General features: G+C 38.9%; 1 protein-coding gene across 3 annotated transcripts in view; it reads right to left on the bottom strand.

Moving 5' to 3' along the window:
• Fsd1l (fibronectin type III and SPRY domain containing 1 like) overlaps positions 1-26095 on the bottom strand; it is a 105745-nt gene that overhangs the window by 32171 nt on the left and 47479 nt on the right. Inside the window, exons 10-12 of one of the 3 annotated variants that reach the window (XM_052715227.1) lie at positions 25758-25790; positions 18536-18636; positions 17728-17979 (exon numbers count right to left, since the gene is read on the bottom strand). In XM_052715227.1, coding sequence (XP_052571187.1) covers positions 17728-17979; positions 18536-18636; positions 25758-25790 — 386 coding nt within the window. The remainder of the gene's footprint in view (positions 1-17727; positions 17980-18535; positions 18637-25757; positions 25791-26095) is intronic. The other 2 variants (XM_052715229.1, XM_052715228.1) reach the window with 2 other exon arrangements.

Genomic DNA, 26095 nt, shown 5'->3' on the forward strand with positions numbered 1-26095 from the left:
ACTCTATGAAGTCATCTGAACTGTGTCCTCTATTACTCTATGAAGTCATCTGAACTGTTGTCGTCTCTTACTCTATGAAGTCAACTGAACTGTGTACTCTCTTACTCTATGACGCCATCTGAACTGTTTCCCTTGTTACACTGTGATGTCATCTGAACTGTGTCCTCTTTTACTCTATGAAGTCATCTGAACTGTGTCTTCTCTTACTCTATGAAGTCATCTGAACTGTGTCGTCTCTTACTCTATGAGTCATATCAACTGTGTCCTCTCTTACTCCATGAAGTCATCTGAACTGTGTCCTCTCTTACTCTATGAAATCATCTGAACGGTGTCCGCTCTTACTCTATGAAGTCAACTGAACTGTTTCCTCTGTTGCTGTATGTAGTCATCTGAACTGTGTCCTCCAACACTATGCAGTCATCTGAATTACTGTCCTCTCTTACTCTATGAAGTCTTCTGAACTGGGTCCTCTCTTACTCTATGAAGTCATCTGAACTGTGTCCTCTCTTACTCTATGAAGTCATCTGAACTGCTTCCATTCTTACTCTATGAAGTCATCTCAACTGTTTCCTCTCTTACTCTATGAAGTCATCTCAACTGTGGCCTCTCTTACTCTATGAAGTCATCTCAACTGCTGTCTTCTCTTACTCTATGAAGTCATCTGAACTGCTGTCTTCTCTTACTCTATGAAGTCATCTGAACTGTGTACTCTCTTACTCTATGAAGTCATCTGAACTGTTTCCTCTCTTACTCTAAGACATCATCTCAACTGTTTCATCTCTTACTCTATGAAGTCATCTCAACTGTGGCCTCTCTTACTCTATGAAGTCATCTCAACTGTGTCCTCTCTTACTCTATGAAGTCATCTGAACTGTTGTCGTCTCTTACTCTATGAAGTCATCTGAACTGTGTACTCTCTTACTCTATGACGCCATCTGAAGTGTTTCCCTTCTTACACTATGATGTCATCTGAACTGTGTCCTCTTTTACTCTATGAAGTCATCTGAACTGTATCTTCTCTTACTCTATGAAGTCATCTGAACTGTGTCCTCTCTTACTCTATGAGTCATCTCAACTGTGTCCTCTCTTACTCCATGAAGTCATCTGAACTGTGTCCTCTCTTACTCTATGAAATCATCTGAACGGTGTCCGGTCTTACTCTATGAAGTCATCTGAACTGTTTCCTCTCTTACTCTAAGAATTCATCTCAACTGTTTCCTCTCTTACTCTATGAAGTCATCTGAACTACTGTCTTCTCTTACTCTATAATGTCATCTGAACTGTGTCCTCTCTTAGTCTATGAAGTCATCTGAATAATTGTCGTCTCTTACTCTATGAATTCATCTGAACTGTGTCCTCAATTACTCTATGAAGCCATCTGAACTGCTGTCTTGTTTACTCTATGAAGTCATCTGAACGGTGTCCTCTCACACTATAAAGTCATCTCAACTGCTTCCTCTATTACACTATGAAGTCATCTGAACTGTGTCCTCTCTTACTCTTTGACGTCATCTGAACTGTGTCCTCTCTTACTCTTTGACGTCATTTCAACTGTTTCCTCTCTTACTTTATGAAATCATCTCAACTGTTTCCTCTCTTACTCTATGAAGTCATCTGAACTGCTGTCCTCTCTTACTCTATGAAGTCATCTGAACTGCTGTCCTCTCTTACTCTATGAAGTCATCTGAACTGTGTCCTCTCTTAGTCTATGAATTCATCTGAAGTGTGTTCTCTCTTACTCTATTAAGTCATCTGAACTGTTTCCATTCTTACTCTATGCAGTCATCTGAACTGTGTCCTCTCATACCCTATGAAGTCATCTGAACTCTGTCCTCTCTTACTCTATGAAGTCATCTGAACTGGGTCGGCTCTTACTCTATGAAGTCATCTGGACTGTTTTCTCTCTGACGCTATGAAGTCATCTGAACTGCTCTCCTCTCTTACTCTGTGAAGTCATCTGAACTGCTGTCCTCTCTTACTCTATGAAGTCATCTGAACTGTGTCTTCTATTACTCTATGAAGTCATCTCAACCGTTTCCACTCTGACTCTATGAAGTCATCTCAACTGTATCCTCTCTTACTCTATGAAGTCATCTCAACTCTTTTCTCTCTTACTCTATGAAGTCATCTGAACTGTGTCCTCTCATACTCTATGAAGTCATCTCAACTGTTTTCTTTTTTACTCTATGAAGTCATCTCAACTGTTTCCACTCTTACTCTATGAAGTCATCTCAACTGTTTCCTCTCTTACTCTATGAAGTCATCTGTACTGTGTCCTCCCTTACTCTATGACATCATCTGAACTGCTGTCCTCTCTTACTCTATGAAGTCATCTGAACTGCTGTCCTCTCTTACTCTATGAAGTAATCTGAACTGTGTCTTCTCTTACTCTATGAAGGCATCTGAACTGCTGTCCTCTCTTACTCTATGAAGTCATCTCAACTGCTGTCTTCTCTTACTCTATGAAGTCATCTGAACTGCTGTCTTCCCTTACTCTATGAAGTCATCTGAACTGTGTCCTCTCTTACTCTATGAAGACATCTGAACTGTGTCCTCTATTACTCTATGAAGTCATCTGAACTGCTTCCATTCTTACTCTATGAAGTCATTCAACTGCTTCCTCTCTTAATCTATGAAGTCATCTCAACTGTTTCCTCTGTTACTCTATGAAGTCATCTGAACTGATTCCTCCCTTACTCTATTAAGTAATCTGAACTGTGTCCTCTTTTACTCTATGAAGTCATCTGAACTGCTGTCCTCTCTTACTCTATGAGGTCATCTCAACTGTGTCCTCTCTTACTCTATGAAGTCATCTGAACTGCTGTCTTATCTTACTATATGAAGGCATCTGAACTGTGTACTCTCTTACTCTATGACGCCATCTGAACTGTTTCCCTTCTTACATTATGACGTCATCTGAACTGTGTCCTCTCTTACTCTATGAAGTCATCTGAACTGTGTCTTCTCTTACTTTATGAAGTCATCTGAACTGTGTCCTCTCTTACTCTATGAAGTCATCTCAATTGTGTCCTCTCTTACTCTATGAAGTCATCTGCACTGTGTCCTCTCTTACTCTATGAATTCATCTGAACGGTGTCCGCTCTTACTCTATGAAGTCATCTGAACTGTGTCCTCTCTTACTCTATGAAGTCATCTGAACTGCTGTTTTGTTTACTCTTTGAAGTCATCTGAACTGTGTCCTCCCACACTATGAAGTCATCTGAACTGCTGTCTTCTCTTACTCTATGAAGTCATCTGAACTGTGTCCTCTCTTACTCTATGAAGTCATCTGAACTGTATCCTCTCTTACTCTATTAAGTCATCTGAACTGTTTGCTCTCTTACTCTATGAAGTCATCTCAACTGTGTCGTCTCTTACTCTATGAAGTCATCTGAAGTGTTTCCATTCTTAATCTATGAAGTCATCTGAACTGTGTCCTCTCTTACTCTATGAAGTCATCTCAACTGTTTCCATTCTTAATCTATGAAGTCATCTAAAACTGTTTCCTCTCTTACTCTATGAAGTCATCTGAACTGTGTCCTCTCTTACTCTATGAAGTCATCTCAAATGTTTCCTCTCTTACTCTATGAAGTCATCTCAACTGTGTCCTCTCTTACTCTATGAAGTCATCTGAACTGTGTCTTCTATTATTCTATGAAGTCATCGCAACTATGTCGTCTCTTACTCTATGAAGTCATCTGAACTGTGTCCTCTCTTACTCTATGAAGTCATCTCAACTGTTTCCACTGACTCTATGAAGTCATCTCAACTGTTTCCTCTCTTACTCTATGAAGTCATCTCAACTCTTTTCTCTCTTACGCTATGAAGTCATCTGAACTGTGTCCTCTCTTACTCTATGAAGTCAACTGAACTGTTTCCTCTGTTACTGTATGTAGTCATCTGAACTGTGTCCTCTCATACTCTATGAAGTCATCTCAACTGTTTCCTTTCTTACTCTATGAAGTCATCTCAACTGTTTCCACTTTTACTCTATGAGGTCATCTGAACTGTTTCCACTCTTACTCTATGAATTCACCTGAAGTGTGTCCTCTCTTACTCTATGAAGTCATCTCAACTGTTTCCTCTCTTACTCTATGAAGTCATCTCAACTGTGTCCACTCTTACTCTATGAAGTCATCTGAACTTTTTCCTCTCTTACTCTAAGAGGTCATCTCAACTGTATCCTCTGTTACTCTATGAAGTCATCTCAAATGTGTCCACTCTTACTCTATGAAGTCATCTGAACTGTGTCCTCTTACACTATGAAGTCATCTGAACTGCTGTCCTCTCTTACTCTATGAAGTCATCTGAACTGTGTCCTCTCGTACTCTATGAAGTCATCTGAACTGTGTCCTCTATTACTCTATGAAGTCATCTGAACTGTTGTCGTCTCTTACTCTATGAAGTCAACTGAACTGTGTACTCTCTTACTCTATGACGCCATCTGAACTGTTTCCCTTGTTACACTGTGATGTCATCTGAACTGTGTCCTCTTTTACTCTATGAAGTCATCTGAACTGTGTCTTCTCTTACTCTATGAAGTCATCTGAACTGTGTCGTCTCTTACTCTATGAGTCATATCAACTGTGTCCTCTCTTACTCCATGAAGTCATCTGAACTGTGTCCTCTCTTACTCTATGAAATCATCTGAACGGTGTCCGCTCTTACTCTATGAAGTCAACTGAACTGTTTCCTCTGTTGCTGTATGTAGTCATCTGAACTGTGTCCTCCAACACTATGCAGTCATCTGAATTACTGTCCTCTCTTACTCTATGAAGTCTTCTGAACTGGGTCCTCTCTTACTCTATGAAGTCATCTGAACTGTGTCCTCTCTTACTCTATGAAGTCATCTGAACTGCTTCCATTCTTACTCTATGAAGTCATCTCAACTGTTTCCTCTCTTACTCTATGAAGTCATCTCAACTGTGGCCTCTCTTACTCTATGAAGTCATCTCAACTGCTGTCTTCTCTTACTCTATGAAGTCATCTGAACTGCTGTCTTCTCTTACTCTATGAAGTCATCTGAACTGTGTACTCTCTTACTCTATGAAGTCATCTGAACTGTTTCCTCTCTTACTCTAAGACATCATCTCAACTGTTTCATCTCTTACTCTATGAAGTCATCTCAACTGTGGCCTCTCTTACTCTATGAAGTCATCTCAACTGTGTCCTCTCTTACTCTATGAAGTCATCTGAACTGTTGTCGTCTCTTACTCTATGAAGTCATCTGAACTGTGTACTCTCTTACTCTATGACGCCATCTGAAGTGTTTCCCTTCTTACACTATGATGTCATCTGAACTGTGTCCTCTTTTACTCTATGAAGTCATCTGAACTGTATCTTCTCTTACTCTATGAAGTCATCTGAACTGTGTCCTCTCTTACTCTATGAGTCATCTCAACTGTGTCCTCTCTTACTCCATGAAGTCATCTGAACTGTGTCCTCTCTTACTCTATGAAATCATCTGAACGGTGTCCGGTCTTACTCTATGAAGTCATCTGAACTGTTTCCTCTCTTACTCTAAGAATTCATCTCAACTGTTTCCTCTCTTACTCTATGAAGTCATCTGAACTACTGTCTTCTCTTACTCTATAATGTCATCTGAACTGTGTCCTCTCTTAGTCTATGAAGTCATCTGAATAATTGTCGTCTCTTACTCTATGAATTCATCTGAACTGTGTCCTCAATTACTCTATGAAGCCATCTGAACTGCTGTCTTGTTTACTCTATGAAGTCATCTGAACGGTGTCCTCTCACACTATAAAGTCATCTCAACTGCTTCCTCTATTACACTATGAAGTCATCTGAACTGTGTCCTCTCTTACTCTTTGACGTCATCTGAACTGTGTCCTCTCTTACTCTTTGACGTCATTTCAACTGTTTCCTCTCTTACTTTATGAAATCATCTCAACTGTTTCCTCTCTTACTCTATGAAGTCATCTGAACTGCTGTCCTCTCTTACTCTATGAAGTCATCTGAACTGCTGTCCTCTCTTACTCTATGAAGTCATCTGAACTGTGTCCTCTCTTAGTCTATGAATTCATCTGAAGTGTGTTCTCTCTTACTCTATTAAGTCATCTGAACTGTTTCCATTCTTACTCTATGCAGTCATCTGAACTGTGTCCTCTCATACCCTATGAAGTCATCTGAACTCTGTCCTCTCTTACTCTATGAAGTCATCTGAACTGGGTCGGCTCTTACTCTATGAAGTCATCTGGACTGTTTTCTCTCTGACGCTATGAAGTCATCTGAACTGCTCTCCTCTCTTACTCTGTGAAGTCATCTGAACTGCTGTCCTCTCTTACTCTATGAAGTCATCTGAACTGTGTCTTCTATTACTCTATGAAGTCATCTCAACCGTTTCCACTCTGACTCTATGAAGTCATCTCAACTGTATCCTCTCTTACTCTATGAAGTCATCTCAACTCTTTTCTCTCTTACTCTATGAAGTCATCTGAACTGTGTCCTCTCATACTCTATGAAGTCATCTCAACTGTTTTCTTTTTTACTCTATGAAGTCATCTCAACTGTTTCCACTCTTACTCTATGAAGTCATCTCAACTGTTTCCTCTCTTACTCTATGAAGTCATCTGTACTGTGTCCTCCCTTACTCTATGACATCATCTGAACTGCTGTCCTCTCTTACTCTATGAAGTCATCTGAACTGCTGTCCTCTCTTACTCTATGAAGTAATCTGAACTGTGTCTTCTCTTACTCTATGAAGGCATCTGAACTGCTGTCCTCTCTTACTCTATGAAGTCATCTCAACTGCTGTCTTCTCTTACTCTATGAAGTCATCTGAACTGCTGTCTTCCCTTACTCTATGAAGTCATCTGAACTGTGTCCTCTCTTACTCTATGAAGACATCTGAACTGTGTCCTCTATTACTCTATGAAGTCATCTGAACTGCTTCCATTCTTACTCTATGAAGTCATTCAACTGCTTCCTCTCTTAATCTATGAAGTCATCTCAACTGTTTCCTCTGTTACTCTATGAAGTCATCTGAACTGATTCCTCCCTTACTCTATTAAGTAATCTGAACTGTGTCCTCTTTTACTCTATGAAGTCATCTGAACTGCTGTCCTCTCTTACTCTATGAGGTCATCTCAACTGTGTCCTCTCTTACTCTATGAAGTCATCTGAACTGCTGTCTTATCTTACTATATGAAGGCATCTGAACTGTGTACTCTCTTACTCTATGACGCCATCTGAACTGTTTCCCTTCTTACATTATGACGTCATCTGAACTGTGTCCTCTCTTACTCTATGAAGTCATCTGAACTGTGTCTTCTCTTACTTTATGAAGTCATCTGAACTGTGTCCTCTCTTACTCTATGAAGTCATCTCAATTGTGTCCTCTCTTACTCTATGAAGTCATCTGCACTGTGTCCTCTCTTACTCTATGAATTCATCTGAACGGTGTCCGCTCTTACTCTATGAAGTCATCTGAACTGTTTCCTCTCTTACTCTATAAAGTCAACTGAACTGTGTCTTCTCTTAAACTATAAAGTCATCTCAACTGTTTCCACTCTTACTCTATGAAGTCATCTCAACTGTGTCCTCTCTTACTCTATGAAGTCAACTGAACTGTTTCCTCTGTTACTGTATGTAGTCATCTGAACTGTGTCCTCTTACACTATGCAGTCATCTGAACTACTGTCCTCTCTTACTCTATGAAGTCTTCTGAACTGTGTCCTCTCTTACTCTATGAAGTCATCTCAACTGTGTCCTCTCTTACTCTATGAAGTCATCTGAACTTCTTCCATTCTTACTCTATGAAGTCATCTCAACTGCTTCCTCTCTTACTCTATGAAGTCATCTCAACTGTTTCCTCTGATACTCTGTGAAGTCATCTGAACTATGTCCTCCCTTACTCTATGAAGTCATCTGAACTGTGTCCTCTCTTACTCTATGAAGTCATCTGAACTGCTGTCCTCTCTTACTCTATGAAGTCATCTCAACTGCTGTCTTCTCTTTCTCTATGAATTCATCTGAACTGCTGTCTTCTCTTACTCTATGAAGTCATCTGAACTGTGTCCTCTCTTACTCTATGAAGTCCTCTGAACTGTTTCCTCTCTTACTCTAAGAGGTCATCTTAACTCTTTACTCTCTTACTCTATGAAGTCATCACAACTGTGTCCACTCTTACTCTATGAAGTCATCTGAACTGTGTCCTCTTACACTATGAAGTCATCTGAACTGCTGTCCTCTCTTACTCTATGAAGTCATCTGAACTGTGTCCTCTCTTACTCTATGAAGTCATCTGAACTGTGTCCTCTATTACTCTATGAAGTCATCTGAACTGCTTCCATTCTTACTCTGTGAAGTCATCTGAACTGTGTCCTCCCTTACTCTATGAAGTCATCTGAACTGTGTCTTCTCTTACTCTATGAAGGCATCTGAACTGCTGTCCTCTCTTACTCTATGAAGTCATCTCAACTGCTGTCCTCTCTTACTCTATGAAGTCATCTGAACTGCTGTCTTCTCTTACTCTATGAAGTCATCTGAACTGTGTCCTCTCTTACTCTATGAAGTCATCTGAACTGTTTCCTCTTTTACTCTAAGACGTCATCTCAACTGTTTCCTCTCTTACTCTATGAAGTCATCTCAAATGTGGCCTCTCTTACTCTATGAAGTCATCTCAACTGTGTCCTCTCTTACTCTATGAAGTCATCTGAACTGTTGTCGTGTCTTACTCTATGAAGTCATCTGAACGGTGTACTCTCTTACTCTATGACGCCATCTGAACTCTTTCCCTTCTTGCACTATGATGTCATCTGAACTGTGTCCTCTTTTACTCTATGAAGTCATCTGAACTGTGTGTTCTCTTACTCTATGAAGTCATCTGAACTGTGTCCTCTCTTACTCTATGAGTCATCTCAACTGTGTCCTCTCTTACTCCATGAAGTCATCTGAACTGTGTCCTCTCTTACTCTATGAAATCATCTGAACGGTGTCTGCTCTTACTCTATGAAGTCATCTGAACTGTTTCCTCTCTTACTCTATGAATTCATCTCAACTGTTTCCTCTCTTACTCTATGAAGTCATCTGAACTACTGTCTTCTCTTACTCTATAATGTCATCTGAACTGTGTCCTCTCTTAGTATATGAAGTCATCTGAATAATTGTCGTCTCTTACTCTATGAATTCATCTGAACTGTGCCCTCTCTTACTCTATGAAGTCATCTGAACTGCTGTCTTGTTTACTCTATGAAGTCATCTAAACTTTGTCCTCTCACACTATGAAGTCATCTCAACTGCTTCCTCTCTTACACTATGAAGTCATCTGAACTGTGTCCTCTCTTACTCTTTGACGTCATCTGAACTGTGTCCTCTCTTACTCTTTGACGTCATCTCAACTGTTTCCTCTCTTACTATATGAAGTCATCTCCACTGTTTCCTCTCTTACTCTATGAAGTCATCTGAACTGCTGTCCTTTGTTACTCTATGAAGTCATCTGAACTGCTGTCCTCTCTTACTCTATGAAGTCATCTGAACTGTGTCCTCTCTTAGTCTATGAATTCATCTGAAGTGTGTTCTCTCTTACTCTATTAAGTCATCTGAACTGTTTCCATTCTTACTCTATGCAGTCATCTGAACTGTGTCCTCTCATACTCTATGAAGTCATCTGAACTCTGTCCTCTTTTACTCTATGAAGTCATCTGAACTGGGTCGGCTCTTACTCTATGAAGTCATCTGGACTGTTTTCTCTCTGACGCTATGAAGTCATCTGAACTGCTCTCCTCTCTTACTCTGTGAAGTCATCTGAACTGCTGTCCTCTATTACTCTATGAAGTCATCTGAACTGTGTCTTCTATTACTCTATGAAGTCATCTCAACCGTTTCCACTCTGACTCTATGAAGTCATCTCAACTGTTTCCTCTCTTACTCTATGAAGTCATCTCAACTCTTTTCTCTCTTACTCTATGAAGTCATCTGAAATGCTGTCCTCTCTTACTCTATGAAGTCATCTCAACTGTTTCCTCTCTTACTCTATGAATTCAACAGAACTGCTTCCTCTCTTACTCTATGAAGTCATCTGAACTGTTTCCTCTCTTACTCTATGAAGTCATCTCAACTGTGTCGTCTCTTACTCTATGAAGTCATCTGAACTGTGTCCTCTGTTACTCTATGAAGTCATCTCAACTGTTTCCATTCTTACTCTATGAAGTCATCTGAACTCTTTCCTCTCTTACTCTATGAATTCATCTAAACTGTGTCCTCTCTTACTCTTTGAAGTCATCTCAACTGTTTCTCTCTTACTCTATGAAGTCATCTCACCTGTGTCGTCTCTTACTCTATGAAGTTATCTAAAGTGTTTCCTCTGTTACTGTATGTAGTCATCTGAACTGTGTCCTCTCATACTCTATGAAGTCATCTCAATTGTTTCCTTTCTTACTCTATGAAGTCATCTCAACTGTTTCCACTCTTACTCTATGAAGTCATCTGAACTATTTCCTCTCTTACTCTATGAAGTCATCTGAACTGTTTCCTCTCTTACTCTATGAAGTCATGTGAACTGTTTCCTCTCTTACTCTATGAAGTCATCTGAACTGCTGTCTTCTCTTACTCTATGAAGTCATCTGGACTGTTTCCTCTCTTACTCTATGAAGTCATCTGAACTGCTCTCCTCTCTTACTCTGTGAAGTCATCTGAAATGCTGTCTTCTCTTACTCTATGAAGTCATCTGAACTGTGTCCTCTATTACTCTATGAAGTCATCTCAACTGTGTCCTCTCTTACTCTATGAAGTCATCTCAACTGTGTCCTCTCTTACTCTATGAAGTCATCTCAACTGTGTCTTCTCTTACTCTATGAAGTCATCTGAACTGTTTCCTCTGTTAGTGTATGTAGTCATCTGAACTGTTTCCTTTCTTACTCTATGAAGTCATCTCAACTGTTTCCACTCTTACTCTATGAAGTCAACTCAACAGTTTCCTGTCTTACTCTATGAAGTCATCTGTACTGTGTCCTCTCTTACTCTATGACGTCATCTGAACTGCTGTCCTCTCTTACTCTATGAAGTCATCTGAACTGCTGTCCTCTCTTACTCTATGAAGTCATCTGAACTGTGTCCTCTCTTACTCTATGAAGTCCTCTGAACTGCTCTCCTCTCTTACTCTGTGAAGTCATCTGAAATGCTGTCTTATCTTACTCTATGAAGTCTTCTGAACTGTGTCCTCTATTACTCTATGAAGTCATCTCAACTGTTTACACTCTGACTCTATGAAGTCATCTCAACTGTTTCCTCTCTTACTCTATGTAGTCATCTGAACTGTGTCCTCTATTACTCTATGAAGTCATCTCAACTGTTTCCTCTCTTACTCTATGAAGTCATCTGAACTGTTTCCTCTCTTACTCTATGAAGTCATCTGAACTGTTTCTTCTCTTACTCTATGAAGTTTTCTGAAGTGTTACCTCTCTTACTCTATGAAGTCATCTCAACTGTGTCGTCTCTTACTCTATGAAGCCATCTTAACTGTGTCGTCCCTTACTCTATGAAGTCATCTCAACTCTTTCCTCTCTTACTCTATGAAGTCATCGGAATTATTGTCGTCTCTTACTCTATGAAATCATCTGAACTGTGTGGTCTCTTACTCTATGAAGTCATCTGAACTGCTGTCCTCTCTTACTCTACGAAGTCATCGGAACTGTTTCCTCTCTTACTCTATGAAATCATCTGAACTGTGTCGTCTCTTACTCTATGAAGTCATCTGAACTGTTTTCTCTCTTACTCTAAGAAGTCATCTGAACTGTGTCATCTATTACTCTATGAAGTCATCTCAACTGTTTCCAATCTGACTCTATGAAGTCATCTCAACTGTTTTCTCTCTTACTCTATGAAGTCATCTGAACTGTGTCCTCTTACTCTATGAAGTCATCTCAACTGTTTCCTCTCTTACTCTATGAATTCATCTGAACTGTGTCCTCTCTTACTCTATGAAGTCATCTGAACTGCTGTCCACTCTCACTCTATGAAGTCATCTGAACTGTGTCCTCTCACACTGTGAAGTCATCTGAACAGTTTCCTCTCTTACACTATGAAGTCATCTGAACTGCTTCCATTCTTACTCTGTGAAGTCATCTGAACTCTGTCCTCCCTTACTCTATGAAGTCATCTGAACTGCTTTCCTCTCTTACTCTATGAAGTCATCTGAACTGTGTCCTCTCTTACTCTATGAATTCATCTGAACTGTGTTCTCTCTCACTCTATTAAGTCATCTGAACTGTTTCCATTCTTACTCTATGCAGTCATCTGAACTGTGTCCTCTCATACTCTATGAAGTCATCTGAACTGTGTCCTCTCTTACTCTATGAAGTCATCTGAACTGGGTCGGCTCTTACTCTATGAAGTCATTTGGACTGTTTCCTCTCTGACTCTATGAAGTCATCTGAACTGCTCTCCTCTCTTACTCTGTGAAGTCATCTGAACTGCTCTCTTCTCTTACTCTATGAAGTCATCTGAACTGTGTCGTCTCTTACTCTATGAAGTCATCTGAACTGGGTCCTCTCTTACTCTATGAAGTCATCTCAACTGTTTCCTCTCTTACTCTATGAAGTCATCTGAACTGTGCCCTATCTTACTCTATGAAGTCATCTCAACTGTTTCCTCTCTTACTCTATGAAGTCATCTGAACTGTTGTCCTGTCTTACTCTGTGAAGTCATCTGAACTGCTGTCTTCTCTTACTCTATGAAGTCTTCTGAACTGTTTCCTCTCTTACTCTATGAAGTCATCTCAACTGTTTCCACTCTTACTCTATGAAGTCATATCAACTGTTTCCTCTCTTACTCTATGAAGTCATCTGAAATGTTTCCTCTCTTACTCTATGAAGTCATCTGAACTGTGTCCTCTCTTACTCTATGAAGTCATCTGAACTGTGTCCCCTCTTACTCTATGATGTCATCTGAACTGATGTCCTCTTTTACTCTATGAAGTCATCTGAACTGTGTCCTCTTACACTATGAAGTCATCTGAACTGTTTTATCTCTTCCACTATGACGTCATGTGAACTGTGTCCTCTCTAACTCTATGAAGTCATCTCAACTGCTGTCTTCTCTTACTCTATGAAGTCATCTGAACTGTGTCCTCTTACACTATGAAGTCATCTGAACTGTGTCCTCTCTTACTCTATGAAGTCATCTGAACTGCTGTCCTCTCTTACTCTATGAAGTCATCTCAACTGCTGTCTTCTCTTACTCTATGAAGTCATCTGAACTGCTGTCTTCTCTTACTCGATGAAGTCATCTGCACTGTGTCCTCTCTTACTCTATGAAGTCATCTGAACTGTTTCCTCTCTTACTCTAAGAAGTCATCTCAACTGTTTCCTCTCATACTCTATGAGGTCATCTCAACTGTGGCCTCTTTTACTCTATGAAGTCATCTCAACTTTTTCCTCTCTTACTCTAAGAGGTCATCTCAACTGTATCCTCTCTTACTCTATGAAGTCATCTCAACTGTGTCCACTCTTACGCTATGAAGTCATCTGAACTGTGTCCTCGTACACTATGAAGTCATCTGAACTGCTGTCCTCTCTTACTCTATGAAGTCATCTGAACTGTGTCCTCTCTTACTCTATGAAGTCATCTGAACTGTGTCCTCTCTTACTCTATGAAGTCATCTGAACTGTGTCCTCTATTACTCTATGAAGTCATCTGAACTGCTTCCATTCTTACTCTATGAAGTCATTCAACTGCTTCCTCTCTTACTCTATGAAGTCATCTCAACTGTTTCCTCTGTTACTCTATGAAGTCATCTGAACTGATTCCTCCCTTACTCTATGAAGTAATCTGAACTGTGTCCTCTTTTACTCTATGAAGTCATCTGAACTGCTGTCCGCTCTTACTCTATGAAGTCATCTCAACTCTGTCCTCTCTTACTCTATGAAGTCATCTGAACTGCTGTCTTCTCTTACTATATGAAGGCATCTGAACTGTGTACTCTCTTACTCTATGACGCCATCTGAACTGTTTCCCTTCTTACATTATGACGTCATCTGAACTGTTTCCCTTGTTACATTATGAAGTCATCTCAACTGTTTGCACTCTGACTCGATGAAGTCATCTCAACTGTTTCCTCTCTTACTCTATGAAGTCATCTGAACTGTTTCCTCTCTTACTCTATGAAGTTTTCTGAACTGTTACCTCTCTTACTCTATGAAGTCATCTCAACTGTGTCCTCTCTTACTCTATGAAGTCATCTGAACTGTGTTTTCTCTTACTTTATGAAGTCATCTGAACTGTGTCCTCTCTTACTCTATGAAGTCATCTCAACTGCTCTCCTCTCTTACTCTGTGAAGTCATCTGAAATGCTGTCTTATCTTACTCTATGAAGTCTTCTGAACTGTGTCCTCTATTACTCTATGAAGTCATCTCAACTGTTTGCACTCTGACTCGATGAAGTCATCTCAACTGTTTCCTCTCTTACTCTATGAAGTCATCTGAACTGTGTCCTCTATTACTCTATGAAGTCATCTCAACTGTTTCCTCTCTTACTCTATGAAGTCATCTGAACTGTGTCCTCTCTTACTCTATGAAGTCATCTGAACTGTTTCCTCTCTTACTCTAAGAAGTCATCTCAACTGTTTCCTCTCATACTCTATGAGGTCATCTCAACTGTGGCCTCTTTTACTCTATGAAGTCATCTCAACTTTTTCCTCTCTTACTCTAAGAGGTCATCTCAACTGTATCCTCTCTTACTCTATGAAGTCATCTCAACTGTGTCCACTCTTACGCTATGAAGTCATCTGAACTGTGTCCTCGTACACTATGAAGTCATCTGAACTGCTGTCCTCTCTTACTCTATGAAGTCATCTGAACTGTGTCCTCTCTTACTCTATGAAGTCATCTGAACTGTGTCCTCTCTTACTCTATGAAGTCATCTGAACTGTGTCCTCTATTACTCTATGAAGTCATCTGAACTGCTTCCATTCTTACTCTATGAAGTCATTCAACTGCTTCCTCTCTTACTCTATGAAGTCATCTCAACTGTTTCCTCTGTTACTCTATGAAGTCATCTGAACTGATTCCTCCCTTACTCTATGAAGTAATCTGAACTGTGTCCTCTTTTACTCTATGAAGTCATCTGAACTGCTGTCCGCTCTTACTCTATGAAGTCATCTCAACTCTGTCCTCTCTTACTCTATGAAGTCATCTGAACTGCTGTCTTCTCTTACTATATGAAGGCATCTGAACTGTGTACTCTCTTACTCTATGACGCCATCTGAACTGTTTCCCTTCTTACATTATGACGTCATCTGAACTGTTTCCCTTGTTACATTATGAAGTCATCTCAACTGTTTGCACTCTGACTCGATGAAGTCATCTCAACTGTTTCCTCTCTTACTCTATGAAGTCATCTGAACTGTTTCCTCTCTTACTCTATGAAGTTTTCTGAACTGTTACCTCTCTTACTCTATGAAGTCATCTCAACTGTGTCCTCTCTTACTCTATGAAGTCATCTGAACTGTGTTTTCTCTTACTTTATGAAGTCATCTGAACTGTGTCCTCTCTTACTCTATGAAGTCATCTCAACTGCTCTCCTCTCTTACTCTGTGAAGTCATCTGAAATGCTGTCTTATCTTACTCTATGAAGTCTTCTGAACTGTGTCCTCTATTACTCTATGAAGTCATCTCAACTGTTTGCACTCTGACTCGATGAAGTCATCTCAACTGTTTCCTCTCTTACTCTATGAAGTCATCTGAACTGTGTCCTCTATTACTCTATGAAGTCATCTCAACTGTTTCCTCTCTTACTCTATGAAGTCATCTGAACTGTTTCCTCTCTTACTCTATGAAGTCATCTGAACTGTTTCCTCTCTTACTCTATGAAGTTTTCTGAACTGTTACCTCTCTTACTCTATGAAGTCATCTCAACTGTGTCGTCTCTTACTCTATGAAGCCATCTTAACTGTGTCGTCTCTTACTCTATGAAGTCATCTCAACTGTTTCCTCTCTTACTCTATGAAGTCATCGGAATTATTGTCGTCTCTTACTCTATGAAATCATCTGAACTGTGTGGTCTCTTACTCTATGAAGTCATCTGAACTGCTGTCCTCTCTTACTCTATGAAGTCATCTGAACTGCTGTCCTCTCTTAGTCTACGAAGTCATCGGAACTGTTTCCTCTCTTACTCTATGAAATCATCTGAACTGTGTCGTCTCTTACTCTATGAAGTCATCTGAACTGTTTTCTCTCTTACTCTAAGAAGTCATCTGAACTGTGTCTTCTATTACTCTATGAAGTCATCTCAACTGTTTCCAATCTGACTCTATGAAGTCATCTCAACTGTTTTCTCTCTTACTCTATGAAGTCATCTGAACTGTGTCCTCTTACTCTATGAAGTCATCTCAACTGTTTCCTCTCCTACTCTATGAAGTCATCTGAACTGCTGTCTTCTCTTACTCTATGAAGTCATCTGAACTGTGTCCTCTCTTACTCTATGAAGTCGTCTGAACTGTTTCCTCTCTTACTCCATTAAGTCATCTGAACTGTTGTCCTCTTATTCCATCCAAACAACCATTTCTCAATGTGATTTTGATGTGTAAGGAAAAGTGGAGTGTCAAACCAAGATGTTTCAAAAACTCTAATTTTCAAGTGTGTGTGTGCATGGTGCTTTCTCCTCCCTCCTTCCCCCTCTTTACCTGTCTCTGCTTCCCTCCCTCCTCTCTCCCTCTCCTTCCTCTCTCTCAGAAAGTCATGGTTACTGGCACTCTCCTGCTACTCTTGCTGATGAATCTGTCAAAACCATCCCATCTGAGAAGCGTGCTTAGCAAATCCATGAGATACATGAAAAACTGCAATGCTTACAACCCAACTCTCCACAAACGGTCTGACCTTATTATCAAACAACAAATGCTTCAAAAATTAGAACAAAGGGGGCTACCAAGTTTTGTCCACCACATTTACCCAACAACGCACTACTGCTTATTCAAGAACCTACAAAGCTTTTCTCAATAAAAACTATTTCACAATTACCAGGATGCAGAAATTAGTCAAATTCCTGAATAAACAAACATTTTTTATTGGCAAAAGTTGTTGATCTTAATGGTTCCAAATCTAATTAGTAAAAATGTATTCAAGCCTAGCTGTAATGATTTAAAATTCAATTCCTTTTGCATCCATCCCATAACATTATTCTACTTATTCCACATCAACTGTTTATCTTATTACCAAAGGGTTTTATTAGCTCACCAAATGCTAAGATCTCTTCCTTCTTATACTGACTGTGCCAAATTCTATCAGCTTTTAAGCTTTATTCCATCAGTCTGCTAACTAATTAAGCCACGTGCATATTCCACTCACAGTCCATCAGTCTGTCTGCTAACTACTTAAGCCACACGCATACTCCACTCCACTCACAGTCCATCTGTCAGCAGCATCTTACCCTAACTGACTTCCTAACTGTTCAGCCTTACACTTGCTCTCTCTTCTGGAGGTCCCCTTTGATGGCTCTCCTCTTGGTCTATATCTTAACCAGGTTGATACCATGTGTCTCTTTTTCATCTATTCTAAATGTAGCTGTTTTGTCCAGTTTCTCATTTTCTCTGTATGCTGTTCCTAAAAAAACCCAACTGCCACCAAATAGGAATAGAAAAAAAAGCAATATTCCTATACACTGTCACAGAAGTAAAAGCACTTTACAAATACTATTTTGTATACATAAAGTATATTCAAATACAAGCAAGTATGGGGAAATGATGTTTTAGAAAAATAAGAACACTTACTTACCCCCATCAAAGTCACAAAACACACCTATTTTCTCAGGAACGGGAACATCCAAAGCTTTGACCTTATTATTATGCTTGGCAGCAAAAGTGTTCTGTAACCAGCTGTTGACATGGATGCACCAACTAGTGTTTGTCTTTCCTAACTGGTCAAATTTCCCCAAAGTTTTGTATGCTACGCCCACACTATAGGATTTACAATCCTTCTGGGCCTTTACTTCCCAATAATGTTGTCCACTTTCAATAGCAGTGTCTCCTATAAAAGATCAGAAAAAAGGTTTTGACTCTTAGTTATCCTTAAGAGTCAGACTTTTACTTATCACATGTTCTAGAACAACATATTTTTTTTTTCATAGAGCAAATGTCACAATGTAGCTCAGGCTAGACACAAGCTCATGATCCTTCCACCTCAGCCTCCCAAGTACTTGATTACAGGCTAAATACCCACTAAATTTAAATACTCTTTCCATGAAAAAAATTATGTCAACAACAGATGCTAAATGCAGAGTATGTGCTATAAATTTACATGTATTACTTATGTTTCTATGAATATAAAATACTTCAAAGCCTTTCTTTGTTAGGATCCCTTCAAGGATTACATATCCATGTTGTATGAGCTAAAGTAGAGATTTAAAAGTCCCAGTAGGTCAATCTGAAGACTGTAAGTACTTGTAACTCTCAAAGTGTTTAGGCTTCAATACAAAAGCTTCCATAGAGACTCGGTCACTACACAGGTAGGCTTTCTAGATGTGAGCAGGAAGCCTACAGTGTGCTATATGATCTTAAATCTGAGAAAAGTATGCTTATCCTACCGAGCACTGTGTATGACTCCCCAGTAAAACGGTCTCTGCTGCCTCTTACTGTTGGTGGCCTGGAGCCTACAGATGTCCGTTTTGGGGATGGCGTACCACTTCTAAAAAAAAAAAAAAAATCAGGAAAAAAGGAAAGTATTTATGTTGAAAATGGTTCATAAATTAGGATTACAAATTATAGCAAAAGTCTCTGAAAATACTCTCATTATGTTGCAACAGCTTATTTGATATGAATTATTAAGAGTTATCAGTTATAAGCAGTCAAATGTAAGAAGCCATCAACACAAAGCAGGCTGAAAACACTACTGTCATGCAGACTGAGCAAGGCTTATACAAAGAGCACACAGCTAAAATAAGAAACAATGGCAAATGAGACAAGATCTGCTGATGGGAAAAATTAAGAAAGATCTTGGGTTATAGCTTATAAATATTTTATAACTGAATTTAAATAAAAGCAAAGGCCAAAACTGGGTTCCTAATATAACCACAATTAAGTAATCATTTTATTAGCATTATCTTTATTCTTGATCTTCTCTTCTTAAAAAGGGAAAAAAGTCACCTGAATCTATGTATTGGAAATACCAAATTTCACAGCATGTCCTCTATTACAGTGAACAAGATCCAATATGGTCTCCTTTCATAGCAAATAATATGACAAGTGAACTGGACACTATTAGACTCTTCACCTCTCAAAAACCTCAAACAGATTAAATTTCCAGAACGTATTTGTTGTAACTATCAAGGTAGTTCCACGGTATACTTTTTGCAATCTCAGTTCCCTGTACCTTGTTCCCCAAGAGGTTTGGAAAGTCTGCTTTAATTATACTCAATTTGTACTTGAAAAGCATTTGCTTTTTTGATTAATATCATCCTAAAGTTAGGCTGTAGAGACAGTTCAAATAGTGAAGTGCTTAGTGTGCAGGATAAGGACTGGATTTCAATCAGTCAGGAATGGTGATTTGCACTTGTAACCCCAGAACTGCACAAGTGGAGATAGGTGGATCCACGGGGCTCAATGGCCAGATAACCTGCTTGATTCTCAGGAAAATAAGAGATCCAGTCTCAAAATACAGGGTGGATGGAACCTGAGGAATACTGCCTACCTACCTACAGGCAAGCAAGCAAACACGCATGTATGCATGCACTCACACACTAAAGGAAGGGAGATTTTGAGAGATTATTCTTAGGTTATTTAGAGAAAATGAAAACACTTTACTCTCATTACTATTTAGAAGTTTTCCAATACAGTTGCACTAGAATTTTTCTTTCAAAGAAAAAAAATAAATTTAGTAGAAAATAAATTACCAAATAAAATCAGCATACAAATCCCTTATAAATACAAAACAAAAATAAAGATATTAAAAGTCATTTCATATGATCCAATGACTTCAATTTTCATCGTTTAAATGTTATCTTGCTATCAAGAACAGACTTATTAGATGGTTTCCAATAATTACACTAAACTGGACTGCTTCAAGTATCTACTTTGTAGTGAATGCTATTAAGTAGCGTGATTACATAGAACAATAAAATCTGCATGGTTTAGCTTAATCCTTCGTAAAGGAGATGAAAAGTCCTGTATTTTTATACAATTTTAAAAATACATTAAAAATGAAAATTGAAAAAATATTCATAAGCATAAATACTGCTGTAAATAAAAACCAAAAGTATATATGAGACTATTAACAGTGATTATTTAACATGTCAGAATAATAAAGAATATTCTTTTCCTTAAAAAGTAATTTTTTTGTAAATTATACACTATGTTTGTTCAGACAGCATGAAAAGGGATGAATGAGGATTGGCAAGTGAAAATTTCTATGAAACTTGTTGGGGCAGGAAGAGCAAAAAGGAATTGAGTGGGAGAAAAAATCTACAAGAATTCTCCAAGATAGAGGACTGAAATAAATAAAATCCCCAAGTGTGGTTGCATATGCCTGTAATCTTAGCACTCAAAGGGTTGAGGCAGGAGGACTGCAAGTTTGAGGACAGTCTAAGAGCAGATTTGAAGCCAGAATGAGCTAAATATGGAGTCTGTCACAAAATGCTGGGGGGCAGAGAGTGAAAATAAAGAAAAACATTATTTTGAACAAATGTATTCGAAAATTTTAGTAGATAGTTAATTACCAAACATAATTAGGATACAAATTAGTATACAAAAAATTGGCAGGCTGGGTGGTGGTGGCACATGCCTTTAATTCCAGCACTCGGGAGGCAGAGGCAGGAGGATCTCAGTGAGTTCGAGGCCAGCCTGGTCTACAGAGCGAGATCCAGGACAGGCACCATAACTACACAAAGAAACCCTGTCTCAAAAAATCTCGAAAAACCAAAATAAAAAAAAAAAATTGGCCTGACCAAACTTACTAAGCTTGTACTTATGATGCACACTGTTAAGAGTCATTAAGTAGTAAGAATATAAAATCTGTAAACACTGTCAAATTAGTGACAACTCAAAAAAGAAAAAAAATTCCACATCACACTCTCCTTTTTGATTATTTTTATATAAACGCTGGGGAAGGTTAAAAACCTGATTATAAATACTCTTTGTGTTTTCAAGTGTTGTATCTTGAGCTAAAGGGGAAAGAAAACACTTGTTTTTCTCAAATTGAAAAAAAAAGTGGATGGATAGACAGATAGACAGGCATACAGACATCTCCATTCCCATTATCCTGTGGTGGGGAGGATAAAGCTGCTTTAGGTTGGTGGTTTTCAAGACATGTCCTGGACTCAAGGGAATCCACAATGCCCCAGAGGCTACTACGGGGCTCTGTAGTGAAAGCAGTGGCAGGGCTCCTTCCTATCTAACCAGTTATCCTTCTCTTTTTAGATTAGCTTCTGGGCACATTTCATTTGAAGAAGCCATTCTGTTGCTTCAGAAGTGTGGAAAGCACTGTTTTAGGTGCAACATTAGGAAAGCCTGAAAAAGAACATCATTAAAAATAAAAATAAGATTGGCCTAACATGGCTCATAAATTATAACAAAAAGTTCTAAACCTCTGAAACATCTGTGCAATACAAGACTTCTGTGTGATTCACAAGTATTTGCTAAACAGTCATTTGAAGCTGGTATCTGAAACGAGCTTCTCCAGTAGGAAAAATGACTGGGTACCAAAGATGAACTAACTCAGCCACCAAAATATTAGTGCACATTAGCCTTCCTCTTCACAAGTTAACTGAGTTTCATATATTAAAATTTAGATACAACAAACATAGTTTTAACAACTAACAAGTGTATTTGTAGAGAACACATTTTGAAACTCGAGAAGGCATGGGCTCTGTTTAGAACAGCAGCCTTTCACTGCATCTAGCTGGTCTCTTATCACCAATGCACTTGGAGAGGCTGGCATGCAATCATGACTGTGATTGCTTCTCGGCTGAGAGATGGAGAAAGAAAGTAAAAAAGGTCTTGCTGTGGGTAACCAAGCAATGATCAATGAAAGGAGAGAAGAAAGAAGTTACAGTAAATGTGTGTAATTAAGGGGGAGCAAGAATTAAAAGCAGCAAGCCAGGATGCTATGATGTAGGCACAACTGTAAAAACTTGGCAATGTTTGTTTTCTTCCTGTTCTGGTGCTAGGGGAGGAATCAGGAGTGTGTACATGTTACAGAAGCACTCTGCAACTGAGCTGCATACCCAGGCCCATTTGAAGAACTCTTTGTTTTGTTTTGTTTTTTTAATCGAGACAGGGTTTCTCTGTGTAGCTTTGGAGCCTGTCCTGGAACTCACTCTGTAGCCCAGGCTGGCCCGAACTCACAAAGATCAGCCTCCTCTGCCTCCCGAGTGCTGGGATTAAAGGCATGCACCACCACCGCCCAGCTTTTTTTTTTTTTAAAGGTTTATTTATTATGTATATAGTATTCTGTTTTGCATGTATCCCTGCAGGCCAGAAGAGGGAACAAGATCTCATTACAGATGGTCGTGAGCCACCATGTAGGTGCTGGGAATTGAACTCAGGACCTCTGAGTTCTTAACCTCTGAGCCATCTCTCCAGCCCTTGAAGGACTCTTAAAACACAAATTATCAGAGTGGCACAGGAGGGCAGGGCAAGGAGCCGCTGAAGAAGTAAGTAAATGCTTCCCTTACCAACAGGCATGAACTAAAAGACAGTAATAAAAAGACAATGCATATGCAACCTAGTGTGTGGTGCCTTCAATACGTGGTTGCTATGGTAAGGGAAGCACCTCAGGGAAGCAAAGTAATGGAACAGGAACAGCATCTTATTGCCGTCCTCAGCACACAGGAGATACTCAGTATCCTTGCTAAAATATGGTATTATTGGTGAAAGGCCAGCTCTGCTCTTTCAGTCTTAAAACTGAAAAGAATACGGTCTTTAAAATTTTTTGTTTTGTTTTATTTTTCGAGACTGGGTTTCTCTGTAACATCCCTAGCTATACTAGAACTAGCTCTGCAGACCAGGCTGGCCTTGAACTCACAGAGAAGCGCCTGTCTCTGAGTCCTGAGTGCTGGGATTAAAGGCATGAGCCACCACTGGCCAGCTAGAATTTTTTTTTTTATGATAAAGTGTTGAGTATCAATTGAGAAGGTACAACAGAATCAGAATCAACTGGGACATCTTTACAAACTACCCAAAGTTCATTTACTCCTCCACTGATGGGTCCAACTGTCTTCCGGGAAGAAACTCATTTTGAAAACTATTTTCCAGGTACAGTCACAAACATTTAGAGGACGGTAACAGTAGAAAAAAGAGGGAACATTTTACTCAGTCTGGCTTCAAAATATATTCAGGGCTCATCTAAAAAACCAAAGAAACAAAATTAAAATCAATGTGACTTACCAGTAGTAAAGAAATACAAGGAAGCATGAAAAACAGAATGAGAGATAACTGCTGAGGTGACAGTTTAGCTTCAAAGTTAGTTAAATAAAGAAAATGTTTTATCTTAGTACCCCTACCCTCCAACTCTGCAGTACATTCTTGCAAGGACAGCAACCATCAGCTTGTGTACCAAACAGTCTCTATCCATCTTAAAGGGACCTTGGCTACATAACTGGATTATGTACTGGAGTAGCCCCGAGAGCGAATTGTTTTACCTGCTTTCCAAACGATTTGCCCCCCAACTCAGCTTGTTCACTACTGTAAGATAAACAGAATGGGTTCCCCTACTTAATAAAACAACCATTTTTCATATTGCCTATAAAGAATTTCATCTTGTAGGCTCATGCTTTGGTCCCAATCTGCCTTTTTAGTCTTGTCACCCTTAGAGTATTATACAACTAAATGTGCCAGCCAAAGTGTTCTTTAATTTTTAGATTACGTTGGTCTATTGCATTTCTTCTTCTTCATTGCAAGATGAAACACCATGTATTCTTCCACTTCTGGAAGAATCAGACTAAATACCACTTCTTGAATGAGGGTCTTCCAGACCCTACTATGCTAATTGTATAGACTCTATCCTGACCAAAACCCTATTGTGACATTTCACACACAATCATAGACAACTACAAAGACTACCAGGCAGGCTTGCAGGAGGCCTGAGTAGGGAGCCTTGGTGTCACACAGTAGAGTGGGCAGCCCTGCTCATACCAAATGTGGAGAACACCGAGTTCCACAGCAGTTTCTAGAGGAATTCATATCCCCTAGCTAAAACAGTGCTCAGAGACCAATCAGAATTCTTGGCCTACTCAGCTTTAGTTAGTGCCCTGTTCTTATGGAAGAAAATCCCATGCACAGACATTTTTTAAAGTGTGTGTACAGGGGAGCCAGTTTTTGTCATTTATCCCCAACTTCTTTAGCATTTTATTCCATAACCAACACAAACGTTTTGCTTGGGGCTTTCTGCCAGTGGCAAGATTTTCCACCTATAACCTGTATTAATTCACCTGACCCTCCCTGGGTGCCATTCAGCTGAGGAAAAGAGAACATAGGCTGAGTGAGCACCCTTTACTCTGTGACCTTTCTTACACTATAATAGCAAGTCGGTATAGACTTGCCTGTTATAACTGCTTGGCACACAGTTCTAACTGACCGCCTCAGCATCTGGCAGCTCTGAACATCTTTCTTTTAGTTCATCACTACACACAATGACCACCTTGTATCATTATTTCATGTGTATGTATCTTATTTATATGTCTTACACTAAGTTTTTTTTAAAAAGGGTAGTGTTTACCCTATAAATCCCATAATATCTAACATATGTTCTATAACAAACAAGTATTTATGAAAAAGATAAATAAATATATACATGTTGAGCAGCCCTAATCTAAAAATCTGAAATATTTCAATACTGAAAACTCTGAGCACTACTACAATGCCATGAGTAGGAAATGCCATACCTAACCTGTAGCAAGTCAGTCAAAACACTGGTACACTAAAACATATACAAAGTATTTTCAAACTATGAATATAAGGTGCACATGAAACAAATTTTGAGTTTAGAGTTGGGTCCCAATCTCACGATAGCTCATTTATATGTGCAAATATTTCAAAATCTAGAATACTTTTGAGTCTCAAGTGTTTCAGATAAGGGATACTCATATAACATTCCATAAATAGCCAACATATATAATACCCTTAAAAGGAAAGAAAGGAAAAAGATATAACATAGTCTGAAATGCTAAATACAGTCTACAATTTTCCTATCCGCCAAATAAAATGTTATGCAGTCTATCAAATCCAACAGTATTTACAACACAAATGCAATCACTTTCACCATACAGGGGTACATAAGCCCAAAAGAAGAGACATCTTTGAAAAGAGAGCATGTGTGGGTATCTGGTAAAGATATGTGATATCTTCACATAAGCATCTTCTTACTTGAGCAACCTGCAGTGATCCCTATTTTTGGCACTGTCTTAATCATTTTATCAATGATGTTTATAATTTTTAATTGAAATTATATAATTATTATAGAACAATCCAAGCCTGTCTCATATCAAATACATATAAGAGCAAGCAATAATGTTATTGAATATAGTGAAATAAGAAAGATGCCAAGTATAAGTAAAAGCAGAGTAAAAATCAAATGAGAAAATAGTCCTTTTAAAGCAGACCATATGTTGTTATCATATACAGTGTAACTCAAAGAATGCAGTTCACTACAATGCTGTAAATTCAAAACACAAGCACCAATAGACACAGTCGACACAAAGCAGCATTTTAACTTAGGAAGGCTGCTGCAATGGCGTCTGCTTATTGGTTAAAAGAAATTATTCAGCCAAGCTAGATACTAAGTCCTCCTAGAACTAGACAGACACAGATCATCACCTTGTGTGTTTCTTCAGTGAAGTAACATGGACACTGTCAGATAAAAATAGGCAACTGTTAAGATACCACTTTACTACTTAAATTTAACATCTTACAACAGAACTGAATGCTTGCTTGAGTGGTTTTTGATTCACTGTTCTAACTCACAGACATTTACCATCAGTCTGGGCAAAACTTTACCATTAAAAACTTATGGTTTCCATATTCTGATTTATCGAGGAAAGTTATAACAAAAACAAAAGGTCCTCAAGCCTGCCTCTTGAGTTCAGTGGGTTGCTCTTAAGCAGCAAAGCTTAGGATAGAAATGCTCCAAGTTGTCATTTAGTGCAGCTCTCTTT

This window comes from Peromyscus californicus, unplaced genomic scaffold, assembly GCF_007827085.1.
Source record: "Peromyscus californicus insignis strain IS unplaced genomic scaffold, ASM782708v3 Scaffold_5__1_contigs__length_169319896, whole genome shotgun sequence".
In the NCBI taxonomy this organism is placed as follows: domain Eukaryota; kingdom Metazoa; phylum Chordata; class Mammalia; order Rodentia; family Cricetidae; genus Peromyscus; species Peromyscus californicus.